The sequence below is a fragment of the Rhinolophus sinicus genome, chromosome 18 (genome assembly GCF_057876585.1).
Source record: "Rhinolophus sinicus isolate RSI-liver-muscle chromosome 18, RSI-T2T, whole genome shotgun sequence".
Taxonomy (NCBI): domain Eukaryota; kingdom Metazoa; phylum Chordata; class Mammalia; order Chiroptera; family Rhinolophidae; genus Rhinolophus; species Rhinolophus sinicus.
Window position 1 is genome coordinate 28907986 of NC_142518.1, and position 22703 is coordinate 28930688.

At 39.2% G+C, this 22703-nt stretch overlaps 1 protein-coding gene across 3 annotated transcripts in view; it reads right to left on the reverse strand.

Annotated features, from left to right (window-relative positions):
- RPGR (retinitis pigmentosa GTPase regulator) overlaps positions 1-22703 on the reverse strand; it is a 58255-nt gene that overhangs the window by 16688 nt on the left and 18864 nt on the right. For 2 of the 3 annotated variants that reach the window (XM_019747893.3, XM_074323551.2), the window contains 6 exons: positions 20965-21089; positions 18651-18836; positions 17163-17334; positions 10995-11095; positions 10570-10635; positions 7335-8273 (listed from right to left, as the gene is read on the reverse strand). In XM_019747893.3, the coding sequence (XP_019603452.3) occupies positions 7335-8273; positions 10570-10635; positions 10995-11095; positions 17163-17334; positions 18651-18836; positions 20965-21089 (1589 nt within the window). The remainder of the gene's footprint in view (positions 1-7334; positions 8274-10569; positions 10636-10994; positions 11096-17162; positions 17335-18650; positions 18837-20964; positions 21090-22703) is intronic. The other variant, XM_074323552.2, reaches the window with a different exon arrangement.

A 22703-nucleotide genomic window follows, 5' to 3' on the forward strand; every position in this document is an offset into this window, starting at 1 on the left:
ACATTGTATGCTTTAAAAACTAGAGATTGCTATCAGAAGTCAGTGTAGAGGTCACCCTGGGATGGGGGATGGGAAATGGCTGGAAGGGGGTTAAAGGGGAGCTTCTAGGGAGCTGACACTGCTGTTCCTTGATCTGGGTATTAACTACATGGGAGTGTACAGTTTGTGGAATATACATTAAGTTATACATGCACGAGATACTTTCCTGTGTGTATATTAACTTCAAAAGAGTTTTTTTTTAAGTTTTTAAAAAAGGACTATAAGGCGTAAAATTTTATGCTACAATTCTGGATTTATGACATGCCTCAATGTCATATAGGGTAGAAAATATTTTCCAAATAGGTTAATAGAGCATGGACCTTTATAACTAAGTCATATCAGGTGGGAAAATGTGTATTTTTAAGTCTCAATTTCAAGGTTTCTTTAGGACAAGAGTTAACATGTAAGTTCATGCTTAATTACACTAGAAATCACTGAGGCAGGAGTAGAGAGTGGGAAGGGCATTAAGTACAAAGACCTCAGCACTGCTTTCCAAGCCTTTCTCCATGACTCATGGCCTGAGCAAGGCACCTAATTAATGTACTTTACAGTCTATCTGTAAAATGGGCAAATGACATTAGCAACACCTACCTTGGAAGGTTTATGTCGAGATTAAAAAGATTATTTACAGAGAAAATAACAGGAGCAAACAGTATTTGTATGTAAATGTAAGTGTTTGGTGAAGGCCCCTCCGTAAAAAGTAAGATAGGATCCCTAGTGCACACAGAGGACCGTCAAAAACCAAGAAGTGAGGACACACACATTTTGGCATAATGTCCCAGGTCTTAGCACTAGAAAATAGTTCATTGAAAATGTTCACTTGTGTATTCTACGCTCTTGTACACATCCCTTTGTTCTTTTGCCCGGCAGCCAGAGAGAGTGAAGGAAGAGGGTGGCACGCCTGTCAGGAGCAGCCGGGACAGCAGGGGGACAGCAGGGAAGTGGCGGAATGGCCTGGGCTGGACTGCAGGCCGGTGCTGCTGCAGGGTATGGTGCTCCCAGACCCTCAGGTTTTCCAAGAGAATCCATCCCCAAAACATCTTTTCTATGTAAAATCTGATGTTTCAATGTTGGCAATGGATTCACATGTTTAAAAAATCACTATGTATACCAGACAAAAATAAATCTGCAGATTGTACCCATGGGCTGCCAGTTGCGACTTCCCAATTGTTAGCTTCCAATGACACTACTTTAGAATCTCTAAACTTTTCCTTCTTTTTATGTACCAACCCCTTCCTTCATTCCTAATCCTGTATTTTACCACCAAATACATTAAAGTTTGACTCTGATGAGCAAAAAGGAACACAACGCTCAGGGTACAGAACATCTTGCTGGTATAGTTTTATTCTCGTTTCACTTTTACTCTTTTATCCCCCCTCTTTTTTCTCAGAAAAATTATTTTCCTTTTAGCTTAAACAAATGCATGATACATGATTGCGCTTCATGTGTGAATTATTTTTTAAAACTATTTTGATAAAAAACCTTAGGACGCAGAGATAAATCTACGGTCCCTGTGACAGCACTGACATGTAAATTGTAGGCAAACCATAGGAGTGCGATCGGCCCTTCATCACACTATCATCACGCTGAGGGGCAGTATTTGACCCGTATATGGTGTGTAACAGCAGAATTTCATTCTACTCCGTATTTACGGGTTCTCATTACTGTAATCCATTGCATTCCCACAGATCTATTTCCATAAGCCAATTTGGGGGGGCAGTTGCTATGTTATAATTAAACAAAAGTGAGGTTCATAGAACTAAGCTCATGAGATTCAGGAGGGTATTACTGCACCTGACTCAGTGGGATTAGAAAGGAGAATTAAGAGTGGTACAGGTCACCATTTGCTGAGTACCTCCAACACATTTCATGTGTTAACTAATTATCAAAAGACCCCCCGACCCTCTTTACTAAAAGAGGGAAATAAGACTCAGAAAGGTTTAAAAAAGAAAACACTTTTCCAAGTGTCCACAACAGCTAGTTAGTGAAAGGCTGAGGTTTGAACTCATGCCTGCCTACTGGACTCCAGAACCTATGCTCTTTCCCAACTCTGTTCAAATAAACTGAAGACCATAATGGCTACTCTCAGAGTCCCCCCAACACCACTGATATTGAAAGCACTGCAGACTCCTTTTTGTTGACAGCTCACTTCAATAACATCCCAGTCTTATATACCATTGTATATAGTAACAGCAACTAAACATTTAGGATTTTCCTTTCCCAGAGCACCAAAGTCTCTGGAATACATATCCCCCTTCCTAAATTGAGAAATATGCCAATAGCACTCTTTGTCTGATATTGATTTTTCAAAGTCTAGTTCTGATTCCATGTCCCTGCAAAGCAGACTTGCTGGAGCTCACTCTTTGCTGGCTATGTGGGTTCTGCCTGGCCCTCTTCTGGGCCTCTCGCAGGCCCTCTCTGCAGCCTTCTTCTTCCTCGGCTTGGGCAGTACCTCTTTCCTGGAAAGTGTTGCTATCCCAGCTCCTTCTCACTTCCCTTTCTCAACCTCCCCTTACCTACAGATGTTGCCCTGCATTTTGTCTTCAGCTCTCTTTCCACCCTATGACTGTTGCCTCTCATTCAGCTGCACAGTTTTATCTGCATACATGTGCTGGTGACACTCAGCCGTCTCCCGAGCTCCAGACCCAGGCGTGTATCCGACTGCTGAACATCTCCTGGATCAACAAGCCCTAAAAGTCTCCCGAACCTGCCCCTACTCTTCTGTTCTCAGCCTTGGTGAACGGCACTCTTTCCAGCCAGTTCTCCAGGCCAGAAACAAGAAAGGCTTGGCCTTTTCACTCCCTCCAAACTCCATCTTTTACTAAGCCCTCCAATTCTATCCCTAAATCCCCTCGATCACATATGTACCCAATTCTCCATCCCCACTGTCCCAGTCCAGCCCCTCTCCAGTCTCTGCCTGGTCTCCTCTTACTGCCTCCTAACTGGCACCCCTGCCTCTGGTTCCGTTCCCTTCCAATCCACATTGCTGCCAGAACGATGTTACAAAAGCCCAAGTGTGGTCATATGACTCTTGCTGTCTCACGTCCTCTACAAACCCACAAGGCCCTTTGCTCTTCTAACCAGGACCAAAAATGCCCTAGGCTGCACTGACATGGACACTCTAATGGCTTCCATCAGCCTGGAAAGTCCTTGCTCTCCACACGCCCTCTGCCTGCTTAGCTTTCACGTTCCATGACTCAGTTCACTTTTCACCACTGCTCCTTGGAAGCCCTTTCCTAGCCTTTCTCTGTGGCAGCTGCAGTGCCACTCCTGAAGTACTCTCTCATACTCGCAAATTTTCTGGTCAGCCTATAGAAATAGCCAACGGTTCCTTGAGATCAGAAGCCATATCTTACTCTCTGCACACCCAGGGCACAAAACCTTTTCTTCTTATTAATTAAGGGATTTAATAAAGGAAAGTCATCGATCTGTTTTCAGATCATATTTTTATCTTTGTGCAGTCCTGGCTGAGCACATGGGGGTATCAAGAAACCAAAGGGCTTTGTTAAGCAACAGTTAAGGCAGAGTCACAGGAACTTCTCTTACCTGTTCCTTCAGGAAACCTGTGCCTACCGAATGCCCCTGACAGGGAAGAGGGCCGCAGGAGGCTGACTAAGCGGCCCTCGCTTCTTCAGAGCCACCTGGTTTGGGGAAGCATCTGCTCGCTTTTTGGCGCTTGGTATATAAATGTCGGTTGAATGAATACTATGCACCAAATACTAAGTTATGTGTCAGGTACTGGGCATTTAATACCACATTGAATTTTCACCGTAGAAAGAATGAAGGAAGGAATGACAGCGCCTTCCTCCATGGTAGCATTTTGTTTTGTATATACGTGTCCAGCAAGTTTTATCTCTCTAGTGAAATAATAACAAACATTTCAATTGCACTCACCTTAAGGGCTGCTGTTCAGCAGCAGTAGAGCCTTCTGGGGTACTCCTTTGTAGCTTACCTTTAAGTATTTTCTGCCAGAGTCCTCATTTGAAACTGTAACTCAATAGATTCTATGTACACAACTCACACTTGCCTCAAAATGATCACTGATAAACTACAGCGAAAGCCTGATCAACCAGCAGATGGGGCAATAAAGAAGGAACCAGGTATTTCAGTCTATTTAACCAAGTATTAATTCAGGTCTAGGACAGTGTTCTTTTGACCAGAACACTATGCCAGCACGAATTACTGCTTCTGAAAGTACACAACATTTTTTGGCCAGGGAAATGTGAAGAAATGATGTTTAAAAAAATGGTTATCTAGACGAGTTCGAATACTGAGGTGGACACATTTTCTGAACATCATTTCAGTATTGGTGGCTGATTATCACTTCAGTGGAAGATGAATAACTTGCGTTTCAGCATTTCTTATCTCCCTGCAGGTTTGTCCTTTGTGAACTTCACTTCTGTCATCCATCTTAATAACCTTTTTAAATAACCATGCTTCTCACTAGAATTAACAACACAGCACATATATCTTTTAAAAGTATGAATTCTATTCTACTAACACTTTATGAATGTGGTAGAATGTGGCAGAATTTGGTAGAACCCTGCAATGCCAAATCAGCATATTTGGTTAGTTAGGGGAAACTACCAGAGATCCCTGCAGCTAAGACAAAATTTACAGTTGCTTCTAAGAATTTCTTCACTTCATATTCTAGTCTTTCTCCTTTTAGTCTTTCTCATTCAAGGAGAATAAAATGTGCAAAGAATTCAACTACACAAAATTCACAGGAAGTTTACCATCAAAATCCTCCTTGAGAAAAGAAAGTACAAGAAATCCCTCATGTCCAAAGAAGGACTGGGGAAGGAAATCAGTTGAAAAGGGAACTATGAATAAAGAACAATCAAACAAACTAGCTGCATTATATACATTGAAAATGTTAAGGGTAGACTGAAATTAGTGGAAATCTAGCCTCCAAAATTCAATATCTAAGATTAGTTTCTCTTTTCACAATTACTGACTGTATACACTTAATTTTTATTTCACTTGAAACATTCTGACAAGCAACAAACAGAATTACAGAACAGTCAACAGAGAATACATTGATAGTACATATACATCCTGGGAATGAGGTTCTGACAGTACAGTTAAAGCATGGAAATCATAGGAGTTTAGAAATACAGAATTACAGAAGACAAGAGACATTAAAGCTGACAAACTTTTAAGAGGCAAGAACAATATTTTACAGAAAACTAGATTAATTTTAAAGTGTAATTTTTCTTAAATATTTCTTATGCAAACAACGAACATGATAGAGTAAATCATCAACCTAATAGAACGAAAGAATTTAAGAGTTAGAAGTATTGTTTTCTTATCGAATCCACTCCATTTTACAGATGCGGACACAGAGGCCTAATGAGTAGCTTTGCCTGGCCTATAAATACTTAAAGACTTACAATACTTCCCAATTATATGTTTAAGTTAATCCCCATTTCATTAGATAAACTGCCATTTGCCTAGACAGTAACTAAAAGAAACTACATTATTAAGATCTGAGCTCTGAATCCAACTGTCACTTGGTCGATTGTTGCAAAAGGACACATAAAATGTAGAAAAGACATCACTATTTCTTTAAAATGTGAATTCCTCATGGTATCTTTAGAATACCATCCTTTCCTTTTTTTTTTTCACTTTTATTTATTTATTTATTTATATTTCAGGACGGCGCAGCTCACAGTGGCCCATGCAGGGATTGAACCAGCAACCTTCGTGTTATGAGCACCCCGCTCTAACCAGCTGAGCTAACCGGCTAACCTACCATCCGTTCTTATAAAATTACGCTATGTAGTAGGTAAACGGTAATCAGACTGAAAATAACTGTGCTAACAGATTTATAAGAAATCAGATATCTTTATAGCCCTTAAGGATCTATGTCATTTTTGTTTACACAGACAAAATACTCTTCTAGTGTACTCCTATTACCTAAATCTGTCTTGAATGAGGAATATATAATTATCTGCTATGACCTTTTGATATTTTCTAGTTACAGATGAACAATTTTTGGTGAAAATATAGCAAGGTATTCGTCTAAGAGGAGCCAAAACTTAAGAGTCCCTTGTGTTGTTGTTATCAGTCACTACTGTACCACAGGGAAGGTAACCATGACATAAAATCAATTTAATAAAATGTACTGAGGGCCTATTACATGGAAGGTGATCAAATTGTTTTTTGGCTGGACATAATCAGGTCAAATTTTAAGCTTGTTACTTCAGTTCCAAATAATGTGGTAATACATGACTCCAGAATTTTTTAGAACCTGGTGGCCTGTTTTCTAAAAGTTGTTTTGACTGTACTGGCATTCTGAACCTCTGTACTTGATGCTCTCGCCCCTTTCCCTCTGTGTTAGTAACCAACTTTTTTGGATATGTTTTATCTTTGTTATATATCACAGACCCTTTAATTTTGCTCACTTTTTTGGACTCTTTGCCTTCACCCTCTCTTCCCCGCCTTTCACTCTCTTCATTGCCCGTCTTTCGGCATTTCCCCTCCTCTTCCTCATTGTCCTCTTCTTCCTCTTCCCTTTCCTCCCCTTCCCCTGTATCATCCTCCCCTTCCTCCTCCCCTTCCTCCTCCTCCCCTTCCTCCTCCTCCCCTTCCTCCTCCTCCCCTTCCTCCTCCTCCCCTTCCTCCTCTTCCGCCTCCCCTTCCTCCTCCTCCCCTTCCTCCTCTTCTGCCTCCCCTTCCTCCTCCCCTTCCTCGACTTCCCCTTTCCCTTCCCCCTCTCCCTCCTCTTCTTCATCCCCCTCTCCCTCCTCTTCTCCCTCTCCTTCCTCTTCTCCTTCCTCCTCCTCCCCCTCTTCTTCCTCCCTTTCTTCCTCCCCTCCTTCTCCTTCCCCATCCCCCTCTCCCTCTCCTTCCTCTTCTCCTTCTTCCTCTTCCTCCCCCTCTTCTTCCTCCCTTTCTTCCTCCCCTTCTTCTCCTTCCCCATCCCCCTCTCCCTCTCCTTCCTCTTCTCCTTCTTCCTCCTCTTCTTCCTCTTCTGTGTCTCCCTCCTCTTCTTCCCCCTCCTCCTCTCCTTCCCCCTCTCCTTGCTCCTCCTCTTCCCTTTCCTCCACCCCTTTGTTTCTTTCTTCCTCATGGCCTTGTTCCCTCTCCTTTTGCTCCTGTTTCTTCTCCTCTTCTAAATCTTTCTCTCCCTTACCCTGGCTCTCCATTTCTCCTCCTTTGTCTTTGGCCTGTTGTCCCTCCTCATTTCGCCTATGTTCCACTCCTGAATTACCCTCCTTCCAGATTCCCTCATCTCCAACTTCAGGCACATCCTCCGCTTCTCCCCCTGACTTTCCATCACCTTCACTCACCTCTGCTACGTCTGTAAGGTCGTCTGACAGGATCTCTGCTTCCTCCTCCTCCTCCTTTCCTTCAGGCACCTCCATATTTTTCTCTATCTTTTTTTGTTCCTCTATTCCACTTCCTTCTGAAATCTCTGCTCTTTCCTCCTCTGGGACCTCTGTCAAGTGGTCGCACTTAACATCACATTGTGCCCCAAATTTGGACATTTTGTGTTCAATCTCTTCCTCATGTCCTTGTTCAATAACTTTTGTGTTATCCCATAAGGTTTGCTCAGTTTCCACTTCATCATCATCTTTTTCTCCACTACTAAATTCTAGTGACTCAGGCGGCTCGAAGCCATCTGTTGTACCCTGCTGACTTGCATTTTCACCTTCTACGTCACTGTCTGGCTCCTGTATAGATTCTCTTTCACTCCCAAAGATCCCGTCTTGCTTGTTCCTTTCCTGAACAGAATCATCATTTTCTTCAATATCCTCATTTGGTAAGTCCTCAAAGGATGCACTAATATTTTTTATATCCTCTTCACTTTTTCTTATATCCTTCAGACCTGCCATTTCTGCCAGCTTAATTTCCTTCTCAGAGACTATTTCTTCTGCTTCTGAATCCTGTTGACTGCATCCTCCATCACTTTTGCTTTCTACTTCCTTATCATCAAGTGGATAAATATCATGCTTATCTTTACATCTAAATATCTGCTTTTGCAAGCCCTCTGCATTGGTGTCGGCCTCAGGCCCAGACTGGCTTGAGTCATGACCTACATCCTCATCATCTGAAAATGCTTTCACACACGTAGATGTTGATATCATGTATGTTCCTTTCGCCAAATGTTGTTTATACACTTTCCCTTCTTTTGATCGTTTGGACATCTCTTCACTTTCATATTCACTGCTATCATCGCTTTCAGTACGAGCTGTATGCTGCTTCAGTTTCTCAACTGTTTCTTGTTTCTGTAAATTTTTTGAAGTAATCATCATACTACTATTAGTTGACAAAGGTAACTTACCTACTACAAAAACTGCCAAGATTTTACATTGTCATCAGTTTCACTAGGAGAACAAAAACATCCAGTTTTACTGGACATTTCACTCAGATTTTGTTTTCTTTGGGGATAATTTATGCCACTCTCTAAGTCTGTGGTACATCTAATTTTGATTTAGTAACATATGTCTGTATTTAATTTTCAAATTCTTACTACCTGCCATAATTTTGCCATTACTCACAGAACCATTAATATTGATTCTCTGACACTTTTCTTAATCTGAGTCAATTCTTAAATGTAATACATTTCCAGACTGATTTTACAAAATACTGTTGAAAATGTATACTTCTCTTGCATGCAGTGTAGTTCAATTTTTTCTACCTTTCCTATCACTTTGTCAAACTTTGATTGACCTTTTGATTCCATGAAATTTTATATAATTAAAATAAATGAAAATGTGAAAAATTTAAAAATTGAAAAAATCAATAGCTTATTTCTAGAAAAAATAACAGAACTAAAAACTTCAAATGAAATCTTTATTGATGTACTAAATAATAATGAATATATTTTTCTTTTCAAAACAAAATCTTGGGTTCTCAAATTTTTGATCTTATCTGTTATATTTTTTAAATATAATTATTTGCATATATGAAAAAACCACTATAACGAAAATACTTAAGGTAAACTGTAAGATTTTTATAAAAACTATGAAATTACACATTGGGATTTGAATGATACATTAAGAATTTGAAATTAATTTCCTTCTGGACAAAATAAGGCAAAAATCAAATTACTGACCTAAATTCTAAAAGCTAATGAATTGAAATATTCGATGAACTTGGTGGACAGTGAAACCTCACTAAATCAAGTTTCAAAAATTGTGATCAGTGCTAGGCCCGGAAGAGGTAAGTTTTGCTGCTTAAACAATTTATTTAGAAAGCACAAATTAAAAATTTCATATATAGAAATACTATAATGAATCTTTTTTATTCATCAAAGTAGGCCTGGTAGGGCTTCTACTTAAAGGAGTATGTGAAGTATAAAATATGTATCAATTTAAAAAGAAGTGCCTTCTTTTCCTCTTTGTTCTAGGTCCTATTCTTTAAATAGTCACGATTCTTTCAAGAGCCCTAAGAGAGATACAGGCCTAGGTGCCAGACACGATTTCCAAATGTAAGTGCCTTTATCTCCGTAGCACAATAAAGCAGCACAGAAGAGGAAGAGCCCAGAGTCTAAGACAAGAGGAAGGAAAGACACAGGAAAGCTGTCTGCTTGGAAGTATAGTCAGTCTATAAGTCAGTCAGCATTCACTGAGCTTCCACAACTGTGTTAGGAGAACAGCTCTCCCACATTAAAAAAAAAGAAAAGCTCTTATTTACCATGCCTCTCAGTAAAATATAGATAAGACTAATGAGGATTGGCACTAAATTTTTTATAATTTAGCAAGATTCTCTTGCATTTCGGTGACTTTGATTTTTAAAGGATTTTTAGCTTAACAATGTGGCAAAGGCACTAGAAATATAAATTCAATGTTTTCTATGGCCTCCTTCCTTCAATTTACATTTCTCCAATTTAGTCTTCTTATCCCCAAGCCCCTCATCCTTTCACCCAACTGGTCCTTAAAGTCAGGAAAAGCAAAGGATTTTTAGGGTAGGCCTTTATCTCTCCAGGGTTGTGAAAACAAAACTATTCCTTCCTTTTGCTATTCATTAAAGGTCTTTTTGTAGCACCGTGCACAGTTTGACTCATTTCCAAATGTTTAATCTTGTTTTTATGCTATCAATTCATTGCTAAATTAAAGTCTATTCCAAACACTGGAAAAGCAATTGTCAAATATTTTCACCAAAACCACAACATTTTAGAGCTAGAAAAGATGTTAATATCATCCTGTAAGGTGAGCACAGTAACTCACCCACAGTCATACTCAATTAAAGTCCGAAGAGCCACTCTGATAAACAGTAACCTCTTGGAATGCTTAAGACCTGCAACAGTAATCTCTCACCCTGGTGGCAAGAAAGTATGGCTATTATGACTTGTTAGTGACTCCAAAGAGCAAATTTCAGCAATGAAATTGTCACTCTTGTTGCATCACAGAAAATATATACCAACAAGCCAAAATTGAGGCTATCTACATTGTATTCCTCTTTAAAATTTGAAAATAAGTTAATGCTTACCTTTCTTGTATTCTTTCCAGAAACCTTTCAAGAAAAAAAAAATTACACTGTTCTTACCCACCATAATAAAAATAACTTTCCATACTATACCTTTTGTTTTTGAATTGGTGATAATTTTAAACACTTGTCATTGGAATTTAGACTCATCACGTGTGTCTGAAATAAACAAAAAAGTATATGTTCTAAAAATAATAAAGACTACACATGATTATATATTTATATATTCTAAAATATATATAGATAAATAATATAAAACAGTTCAGATAGTTACAATACAATCAACTCTCAACTGTAAGGAACTCTCAAGCATACTTATGATGTTAGGATTGACATAAATTTTCTTGTATGTAACCTATACCTTAATAAAGCTTATTTTAAAATAAAATGAAACCAAAACAAAAAGCTTTTTATGCATATAACAGAATAGGAAGTACACAGATACACATACACACACAAACATATAATGAAATAAAATTCAAACTTATATCTAGATACAGAAATAAGAAAACCATTACCATATTTAAGACATCAGTAGTTTCTCCAAGGCTTTCTGAATCCTCTGCTGAAGAACTCTCATCTGCCTCTTCCCCTTCGGTCATTTTATCTTGAAAATTATCTGAATGATTAAAGGGAAAAGAGAAAATCAGATTCCAAAGGAAAAGGAAAAGACAGCTGGACAATAAACAGAAATTATTCTATAATATAAAGTGCAGCTATAATTTTACTGAAGGTCCTTTAACCCCATGTTAATGAAATTGAACATGATTCATTCATAGTAATAACAGGTTTTAAAACATATTTTTGAAAGTTTGAAGATTTTGACACTGATGAGATAATAATTGCTTCATTCACATGAACAGGCAAACACTATTCCTTCGGGATAAATACTACCCAGGTATCAAGCACTATGATAGCCAGTCCTCGAAAAGGGCCCCAGTGACCCAAACCTTCCTGGTAGGCATACCTCAATGTAGTTCCTTTCCACATTTTATCAGATTGGTCTGTATGGCCAATAAAATAAAACGAACACAACTATGATGTTATTGTGGTTTACGTCTAGCTCCCCCATACTGTCTTTCTTGATCACTTTTTCCGGGGGAAGCCATGTTGTGAGGGAGAAGCCCATGTGTTCAGGAAGTGAAATCTCCTGACAATGGCCACATGAGTGAGCATGAAAAAGGATCCTCTAGCCCAAGTCGAGCCTTCAGATGATTGCTGTCCCATCTGACAGTCTGACTGCAACTGCATGACATGACCTGAGCCAGAACCACTCAGCTAGGCTACATCTGGATTCTTAAGCTTCAGAAACTGTGAGATAATAAATGTTCATTGCTTTAACCTGCTAAGTGTTAGGGCCATTTGTTATGTAGCAACAGATAACTAGTACAAGCACCTAGAAACTTTCATGGAAAACTGCAAGGTTCTTACATCACAAAGTAGATAATTAAAAGTTATAAACTATATTGACCTTACATTTTTCTCAATTATTATAACCCCATTTAGCACCCATATATTTATTTGAGAGGAGCTCCTTAATGAAATCTTCACTAAAAATGCCAGTCCACATTGATCTATCCCCTTGTAAATGCATTCAATATAAATTAGCAAATAATCAGTTTGTGTTTGTTCCATGTGATGTAATATGCAGGAGGTATCAACTGAAGTTAACTATTAATTCTTAATGAGCTTGTAGTATAGAAGGGAATGTAAACTATTGGTAAAGGAGAATGAGAAATCACATCTGACTGCTGGGAAATCAGGACGTTTCACTACGGAGGTGCAGGGAAGGATGAGTAGAATTCTGAGAGGCAGAGATGAAGGTGGATGGAGAAGAAAATGAAGCCCAGTGCTACCAGACGCAGAATGGCTTGTCCTGAAGGGTTACCATGCGCTGGGAACATATGCTTTTATGGTATGTCAGGTTAACCTTAACCCTGTGACAACAAATGAGGCAAGTATTCTATCTCCATTGTACAAATGAATAAATTAAGGTTCAGTGACCCTTTTGGTACTATATGTCAATCTTCGGTCTGTCTTGACTTCATAGCCTCTCCACTAAGTCTGACTGTGAAGAGTTCAGTTTGATCAAAATTAGGGGTTGGCAAACTTCTCTGTAAAAGGCCATAAAGTAAACATTTTAGGCTTTGTGGCCATATAGTCTCTGTCCTAACTACTCAAACTCGGCCATTGCAGTGTGAAAGCAGCCATAGACAATACATTAAAGGAATGGGCATGACTGAGTTCCAATAAAACTCAGTCCAAACACCGGGGACTGGCTAGATTTGGCTCATGGGTCATAGTTTGCAGACTTGTGACCTCAATTAAACTTCTAAGAAAAAGACTATTGAGAGATGAAGCTAGAAAAGCAGGTGAGAGTCATATGGAGAAATTTACACTTATTTTTAAAAAATATTGGGGATCTTGTGAAGACACTGGAGCAGATGGGAACTGAACTGCATCTGAGGAAGATAAATGTAGAAAGTGCTAAGCAGGATAGACTGGAGAGGGCAGAGAACAAAGGTTTGAAAAACAGACAGTAGATCACTTAAGTTCATGGCCTTGCCTTATACTTGACTGAGAAAATAGAACTCATCATCAGACCTGATCTGCTTTCTCTTCTCACCAACAAATATACACATTTACCTACATTTTCCTGTTAAAATGTAGGATGTGCCTTTCCTCTTATCGAAGACTGATCTGTATGTCAGCCCCTCCTGTCTTCTCAAGAGCTCTGCACTTTTTATTACAGCCTCCCTCTCAAGTGCTACCAATCTCTCGGGGTCTACTGGCTTGTGTCCATTAGCATACAAATATGCTCTAATATTTCCTAGTGACCTCACATCTCCCTCTAGTTGCCAGCCCATTTCTCTGCTCCTCTTCATGACCAAAATATGCAAAACAATTATCTACACACCCTATCTCTGCTTCACTACTTCATTTCCCATTCATGCCTCAACTGTTCAGCATCTGCCCTGATCGTCTCCTTGAACTACTCGTCAAGATCACTGGCAATCTCCATGATGTGGAACCATGGGCTGCTCCTTTGAGCTCTTTTTCCTTGACCTTTGCTCGGTACTTTGAAATCATGACCCTACTCTCTCCTAATTTCTCTCCTACACTACTGGCTAATGAGGCTGAGGAAGGCTTCTTTGTTGGCTCTTCCTCCTCTACCTTCTAAATGTTAGATGTCCTCAGGGCTAAATCCTGGGTTTCTTCTCTTCCTACCCTACTCTCTAATAGGTGATTTCACCAACTCTCATGGACTGTAAAGATCATCTCTATGCTGATGGTTTCCAAATTTATACCTCCAGTCCAGACCTCTTTTGTGAACTTTAGGCTTGCATTTTCAACTGCCTGCTTGATATTTCTGCTTGCATGTCTCACAGATACATCACCCTCAATTTTTAATTTTTTCCCCTCAAAATTGTCAACCATCCTCCTGCCTAGGAATCATTTCTTTAAAAATAAATTTTGGGCCGGCCCGGTGGCTCAGGCGGTTAGAGCTCCGTGCTCCTAACTCCGAAGGCTGCCGGTTCGATTCCCACATGGGCCAGTGGGCTCTCAACCACAAGGTTGCCAGTTCAATTCCTCGAGTCCCGCAAGGGATGGTGGGCTCTGCCCCCTGCAACTAAGATTGAACACAGCACCTTGAGCTGAGCTGCCTCCCGGATGGCTCAGTTGTTGGTTGGAGCGCAGGCTCTCAACCACAAGGTTGCCAGTTCAATTCCTCGACTCCCACAAGGGATGGTGGGCAGCACCCCCTGCAACTAAAAATTGAACACGGCACCTTGAGCTGAGCTGCCTCCCGGATGGCTCAGTTGGTTGGAGCGTGTCCTCTCAACCACAAGGTTGCTGGTTCGACTCCCACAAGGGATGGTGGGCTGTGCCCCCTGCAACTAGCAACGGCAACTGGACCTGGAGCTGAGCTGCGCCCTCCACAACTAAGACTGAAAGAACAATTTGAAGCTGAACAGAACCCTCCACAACTAAGATTGAAAGGACAACAACTTGACTTGGAAAAAAAAAAAAAAGGCCTGGAAGTACACACTGTTCCCCAATAAAGTCCTGTTCCCCTGCCCCAATAAAAAAAAAAATCTTAAAAAAAAAATTTTATTGGGAAATATTTGGGGACAGTGTGCTTCTCCAGGCAGTTGTCCTTCAATCTAGTTGTGGAGGGCGCAGCTCAGCTCCAAGTCCAGTCACTGTTTTCAATCTTTAGTTGCAGGGGGTTCAGCCCACCATCCCATGTGGGAATAGAACCGGCAACCCTGTTGTTCAGAGCTCACGCTCTAATAAACTGAGACATCCCGCCGCCCCTAGGAATCATCCTCCATTTTTCCCTTCTCTTCACATTTATCAACAAGTTTAGCAAGTTCAGTTGTTTCTGTCTAAAATGTATTTCAAATCTGTCCCCTTCTCTCCATCTCCACTGCAAACACCTTGGTCCACACACCATCTCTTACAAAAGGCTCCCAAGTATTCTTCCTACCTCTAGTCTGGCTTCCCTACAATCCACACAGACAAAAGGGATCATCGTAAAATATAATTTGGATTGGAGCACATCACTCTACTGTTTAAAACCCTTTAATGACTTTCTGTTGCACTTAAGAAAAACACTCAAATCATGTAGGCTTGTCGTGGCCTATAAAACCATGAATAATTTTTCACTTTCTCCATCATCATCTTGTCCTGCCTTTTCCCTCATTCTCTGGCTCCAACAGTTGTCTTTCCTTTTCTTAAAAATTGCCTTCAAACCTTAACATATATTATTTTCCTTGCCTGGAACACATATACTGTCATCTCTCTTTGTGTGGCTATCTTTCATATCCTTTATGTTTTAGCTTAAATGTCACCTTCTCAGCAAGGTCTTCAGTGACCACCTTCCCTCCAAGATAAACACCGAAGTCTGCAAATTACTTGAGAAAAAAGTCACATAGTATGTTGGATACAACTTTCAAAATGCTTCTTTTTAAGATAGTTTTAGCAAACAGTCACAAGATAAGGGATGGCTTTTCCTTTTGATTTAGCTACACAATTCTGTATATCTTCACATTCAAATCTCAAAGTGGGAAACAACCTCCCTCAAACCACAACCTTCTCTTTTCCTTGTACACACTATTGTCAGAATCTATTTTTCCTGTGTACAGAGCTAAAGAGTGCCAGTGATTCTTATCTCAAAAGGTAACATCCAGGGGGCAGCCAGTTGGCTCAGTTGGTTAGAGCGCGAGCTCTGAACAAACAGGGTTGCCAGTTCAATTCCCACATGGACCAGTGAGCTGCGCCCTCCACAACTTGATTGAAGACAACAAGCTGCTGTTGGAGGGGAGGCAGGATGGCTCAGTTGGTTAGAACGTGAGCTCTCAACAAGGCTGCTGGTTCAATTCCCACATGGGATGGTGGGCTGTGCCCCCTGCAACTAAAGATTAAAAACGGCAACTGGACTTAGAGCTGAGCTGCGCCCTCCACAACTAGATTAAAGGACAATGACTTAACTTGGAGCTGATGGGCTCTGGGAAAAACACACTGTTCCCCAATAAAACATTTTTTTAAAAAAGGAAACATCCAAAAGTTCTAGGTGAGATGCAGGAAACTGTCTCATTATCAAGGTCCTAGTTGTAGATAATATTCCATTCCCATGGCCCACAATTCTTGCCTGATTCCTGATCCTTTATTACCTCAACTTTTTGTCTAGGTTCCTGATGCCTATGATACTAAAATTCATCGGTGCCATGGTTCTTAATCCCAGAGGTCTAGGTTACCTTCGTAATTCCAAACCTACTGCTTACTCTGATTTCCTGGTCTTGGCTTCTTGTTCTGCACCCTATCATCCAAGCACATGCCCTGAAGTAACATATACACTCTCCTAAGACACACAAATGTCTATAAACAAAAGTATTTACAAGAGATGTATAATAGCTAAAGAGCTGGGATTATAATTTAAAACATAAAAGCTATATCGACTAGGCAGTGAGGTAGAGGTATTAGTAATAACCACGACTATGTGTACTATGGGGTTTCTAGAGGTGTTAGGCTCAATGCTAAGTATTTTATATGCCTTATTTGTCACAATCACTTTCTAAAGTAGGTATTATTAAACTCATTTCAAAGACAGGGAAACTGAGGCTTAGGAAAATTAAGTAACTTTCCCAAAGTCAGTTACATAGTAAATAAATGTCACAGCTGGCATCTGGTCCCAGAACAGTTTAACTCCATATCCGAGGCTCTTAACCATTATGCTATACCGCCTAAATGCAGAACTTCACATAGGTCCTGAAGACCTGCATTCAAACCTGTTTACTTCATTTATAAGCAGAGCGACCTTGGACAAGTCACTCAATCTCTTCAAGCCTTGCTTTTCTCATCTATAAAAATGAAAAATATAACTCCCACCTAATTCACAGAGTAGCTCTAGGGTTTAAAGGAGATAATGTAAGCGAAAGTATAGTGTATGCCAAACTCTGCCCTATAAAGATATGTTGATGTTGTTACATGGTATTTTTAGAGTCATTGACGATGCTTTCCACTTTTAAGAGCATTCCTGGATTTGAGTTCAAATGAGAGATGTCAGTCTCTAGGAAGAAAATTTAATTGGAGAAAACTTTTTAAGATAAAAATGAAAACAAGAGGCATAAAAGGTACTTTTTTTTTTCTTTGGTGAGAGCAGGCAGAGTATCAAATGTTACCTGGTTCCATGGGCTTCCTGGGATCCTCGTTTTCAGTTATCATTTTCTCTGGCAAATCATCTGTAGACTGCCATGTAGGAAATGAATTGGGCTGAAAACAAACAGATGATCTAAGAGTCCCTCCAATTGGAGGTAGTACTGGTGTCATTTGAAAAGGATCTGGAGATTTCTCCTTTAAAATAAAAGGTTAAAGAAACTGTTAGATGATGTTATATATTTAATATAGACATAAACTACCCTGGGGTTGCTAAAAATATTTAAGAGACGTCAAAGTTGGCCAATGTCCCACACCTTTCACTTTAAAATAATCCCCAAAGGCTCAAAAATGTTTTGTTCTGTTGTTTCTGTATCTAAGTTGCTCTGAATTGTCAATTTGGAAGCCTGTTTTTCACATGACAGGGAAAAGTATGTGTGTGTTGTCTCTGCCTTCCCTGAGAAACAAAAAAATTACTCATGAGACCTAAACAAACAACAACTACAAAATACTTATGGGAAATTTCTCAATCTTTCCACAGATATTTTTTCATAATAAAAAGCCAAACTTAATCTTTTACTTTAAAAGGAGTATGTTTTGGAACTTAAAGTACTTTTTTTAAAAAAGGAATGGCTCCTTTAAAATTATTTGGCATTTTATTTTTAAAAAGTATAAGTATCATTGAAATAATTTATTTATTTTTTAATTAAATTTATTGAGGTGACAATTGTTAGTAAAATTACATAGATTTCAGGTGTACAATTCTGTATTACATCATCTATAAATCCCATTGTGTGTTCATCACCCAGAGTCAGTTCTCCTTCCATCACCATATATTCGATCCCCCTTACCCTCATCTCCCACCCCCCACCCTAGTTTTTAAATTTATTGGGGTGACAGTTGTTAGTAAAATTACATAGATTTCAGGTGTACAATTCTGTATTACATCATCTATAAATCCCATTGTGTGTTCACCACCCAGAAACTCATAGACATTGAAATAATTTTAAAGTACACAATGAGAATCTCTAAATTTAATTGCGGAAAAACACTGCCTCTCTCAAACTGAAGCCCGCCTTTCTCTCTCTTTCTCTCTCTCTCTCTCTCTCTCTCTCTCTCTCTCTCTCTCTCTCTCTCTCTCTCTCTTTCTTAAGTTTCATTGTTTACCGTATATAATCTTCCACTGCTCATGAGGTATAACTAAAGATAAAAGCAAGGCAGAAGTCATTCCACATAAAGTTGAGAAAACTCAGCATTCAATCTGAGTTGATAAGACAGTGACCAGTATCACTGTTTATAAGCCAAGATTATCCATGATAATTTGAATTTTGTACTTTGCGTTTAACAGTTTAACCTGAGCTTCCTTTAAAAGTTTGTAAGCCCTTGACTCTAATCATTTTATTTAGTAACTTTATCTGACAAGAACCTTATTTTAATTAAAAACAAGGATGTTCTTCCTTGTTTTCTTTGCAGTGCTAGACAACACTATTATATAGAATAGACCACAACCATACCCTCACTCTTCGCCGCATACGTGCTGATAAAGTTCGATGAAGTACATTTCCTGAGGTCAGATCGCTAATGGGCAAAGAAGTAAATGTAGATACGCTAGAATCGTACATTTCACCAAACTCAATTTCTTCTGCCATACCAACTCGTGGAGAAGCAAAAACTAGCATGTGACATCCACCACAGGCAACCTGCAGCATAAATCCACAGATAAATTCATTGACATTGGCTTCAAGTACAAATGGGTTTTAAACAGTTTTCAGCTACAAAACATTTACTTAGTGGTAGACTTACTAGACTGAATGACTCTCTCTCTCTCTCCACACACACATACACACACACCACATACGAATTACAATATACAGTTGACCCTTGAACAACGTGGGTTTGAACTACATAGGTCCACTTATATGCAGATTTTTTCCAATAAATAGACAGTCGGCCCTCTATATCCCCGGATTTCACATCCATGGCTTCAACCAGCTATGGATTTATTATAAAACAGTATTTCCAATCTACAGTTGGGAATCCATGGATGCAGAGGGCGAACTCTTTGCACTATTCTACACCATTTTATATAAGGGGTTTGAGCATTTGTGAATTTTGGTATCTGTGATGGGTCCTAGAACCAATTCCCCCATGGATAACCAGGGGTGACAGTGGGGAGGGGGTGGCAGCCTTAACCCCTGCAGTGTTTAAGAGTCAGACATATATTCTTTAAACACTGATTGAAAATTAGAACAAGTTTAACACACTATTTTACTTTCAATTTGATATAATATATAGAAAAAAACTATTTGGCACTTTATAGTTCTCCTTACAAGTTAGAAAATGTTATTTTAATCTGAGAACAACATTAACAACTTGAAAAAAATTACTCAGAGAAGTTCTACATGGAAAAAGTGATCCAGGAATAAATCAGTCTCTTGGGCTAATTATGTCTCCAAGCCTTTTTCTTTACATGAACATTTTTTAAGTTTAATGCTTAAAAGTCCTTAGAGCAAAATGCAAACATGCACAATGATGGAGCATGGAAAAATGACATCATCATTCAAAGGATTTTGAGAAATAACTGATTTTCAATAAAGTGTTTAAAAAACATTGTGTAGTATGTGCAATACACAGATTTTTAAAAGCAAGTTTATAGTGTTGTACATGGTGGCATAAGAATAGCATACTCTGAATCTTTCCTTTATAATACTTTCAAAGTTAAAATTTCTATATTTTTGTATAGTACTTTAAAAAAATGGTCTTCCTTATAAGACCATTTATAAGCTCAGCGAATGAGGATTTGGTTATTTTGGTCATCACTGTATGCTCTGTATGCCTTATACTCAGTCCAATATCTTGTATAGAGCAGGCATTCATTAAGTGGGTGTCATATCAAGGAATGGAAATGTTCCATAGTATGACGCACTGAGTTTTAGGAGAACAAATTCCAAGTGATATAATCATCACCAAAGAAACAGAATTTTCAAGTCTATAGTTCTTAACTGGCAAAAGTGTTAGAAACAGGGCGGCCGGTTGGCTCAGTTGGTTAGAGCACAGTGCTCATAGCACCCAGGTCGCTGGATCAATTCCCATATGGGTCAGTGAGCTGGGCCCTCCACAACTAGATTGAAAACAACGACTTGACCTGAAGCTGAGCTGCGCCCTCCACTACTAGATTGGAAAAAAAAATGACTTGACTTGGAGCTGATGGATCCTGGAAAAACATACTGTTCTCCAATATTCCCCAATTAAAAAAAAACACATTTAAAAACCCACAAAAAAACAAAAAAACAGAAAACGGGTGGTTTTGTTTAAAAACAAAAAAGTGTTAGAAACAATAGAGACATAATGCCTGCTGGGGATGACACTGAAACAATACCTTTTTATCCAAATAACATTTACACAATAAAACACACTTCCAAAACTCTTCATTAATTATCAGATTTTCTCTTGTGCAGGACTTGAGAGTCTCAGTACTATCTAATTCACCAGATAGCTACAGATGACTACTGTGAATAAGGCACCCTGCTGGGTGCTGCAGGAGTCACAGAGCTTTCAGGCACGGCACAGTCCTGGCTCTCAGGAGACATGAGAATGAAGCAGAAGAGTCAAGATTAGGCCAAAAAGGAAGATGTTAAAGGAGGAAAATTCGGAAAGGAACAGAGTGACATGATGTCTGACATTTGGCTTTTAGGAAACGAGTGTTTTTATTAGATATAGCCGTAATCTTCTTTCATATAAACATAAAAGTACTTATTTTCTATGAAATAGTGAAAGACTCAAATAAAGGAATATGAAAATGTAAATAGGGAAATGTGATACCCTTACCAATTCAACCATAAATTTCAAAAAACTAGAGCACAGTGTAGGAATGAACTGATTGGTAAAATTCTCCATTCCAAGTCCTAATTTTCCGTATTGGCCATTTCCAAAAGTATAGATAAGGCCTATATCTAAAATGCAAAAGAAGAGAGAGAAAATTATAAAAGTATTACTTGTATGAATCTATTTGTAAATACAGAAATACATTAACTTACATCGTAATTGTAACATTCCCCTCAAATTCTGCACTGAATTTATCCTGATCCACTGATGTTTCCATATTCTCTATGGTCTCTGTGGTCCCACACATAACATCAGACCACAGATACTGTGAGAATAAATCCCTAAGCCCTTAGTGGTTTGCAAAGTTGAAACCCAGTTGTGCAAGGCCTTGTGTGGAACAGTAGCAATCCAGCATGAGATGTCACGATACACACCATCTTCTCAAGGGGAAAGAGATTTCTGTTTTCTGTCTCTCTACATCCCAGTACAATCTATTTTCTTTTCTCATTTCATTGATTAGATCAGGGTTTCTCAACCTTGTTACTACTGGCATCTGAGGCCAGATAATTCTTGGTTGTATGGGTTTGTGCTGTGCGTTGTAGGAGGTTTAGCAGCATCCTTGGCCTGTACCTAATAAATGCCCACAGAATACCAAGCTTCTGCAGATGTGATAATCAAAAATGTCTCCAGACATTGCCATGTGCTCCCTGGGGGGATAAAGTCACCCCTGGTAGAAAACTACTGGGTTAGATCAATCCAACTGTCGTTTTTACTAATTCTGCTCCTGGGCTGTGGAACGCTGCTGGCAGAAATGCCATAAACCAACCATGCAGATTGGTCCCTATACCAATACTAGGGTCCCTCTATATATCTGGGCCCACAATGATGATGAGTAATTTTGTTGCTTCTCTCCAGTTTACCTTTTGCCCCACTACAATAGTGGCTATTCTGAACATTCACTCCTCAAGCCCTTCCTTCATACCCTTCATCTCAAGTGGGATATGTGCCATGGAAGCAAAAGTAAAGGGAAAAGTGCCAGTATGGGTACAGAGGAGGGGGATTGCCTACTAGTCCAGGGATTAGGGAAGGCTTTCAAACTGGAGCGTAAGGATGATTAAACTTTAGCTGCAAGAAGACGGGAGCAAAGACTCTTCCAGGAGAGTCAGCAGTACATACAAATGCTCTGAATCAAGAGAAAACAGCACAGTTAAGAAGCTGAAAGGCAACCAATGTGCCTGTAGTACAAAGGAGAGAGTGGTAGAGATGAGTCTGAAGAGGTAAGAAGGAACCACAACACAGAAGATCTTGTTATTTCATACCAAGAATTTCTGAACTCTGTTAAGGGTAATCATAAGCTAAAGGAATGGTTTTAAACTGGGACGTAGTAAGATCACATTTGGGGACTTCTAATAGCTGAGGATGGCAAAGTAATTGCATACTAAGAAAATGCAAGAGGACTGAAAAATGATTGGATAATAATATAATTCTTTTAAGTGACAAGTTCAAAAAATAACACGCAAAAATGGATTCTGCACAAATCAGCAATGACCAGTGTTTAGGCTCTAAACTAACTCTTATAATTTTTACTATTAGACATTTATGTCCATTCTTTACACTGTATTTCCCCAAAAATAAGACCTAGCTGAACCATCAACTCTAATGAGTCTTTTGGAGCAAAAATTAATATAAGACCCAGTTTTATTTTAATATAGTATAAGACTGGGTCCTTATAATATAACATA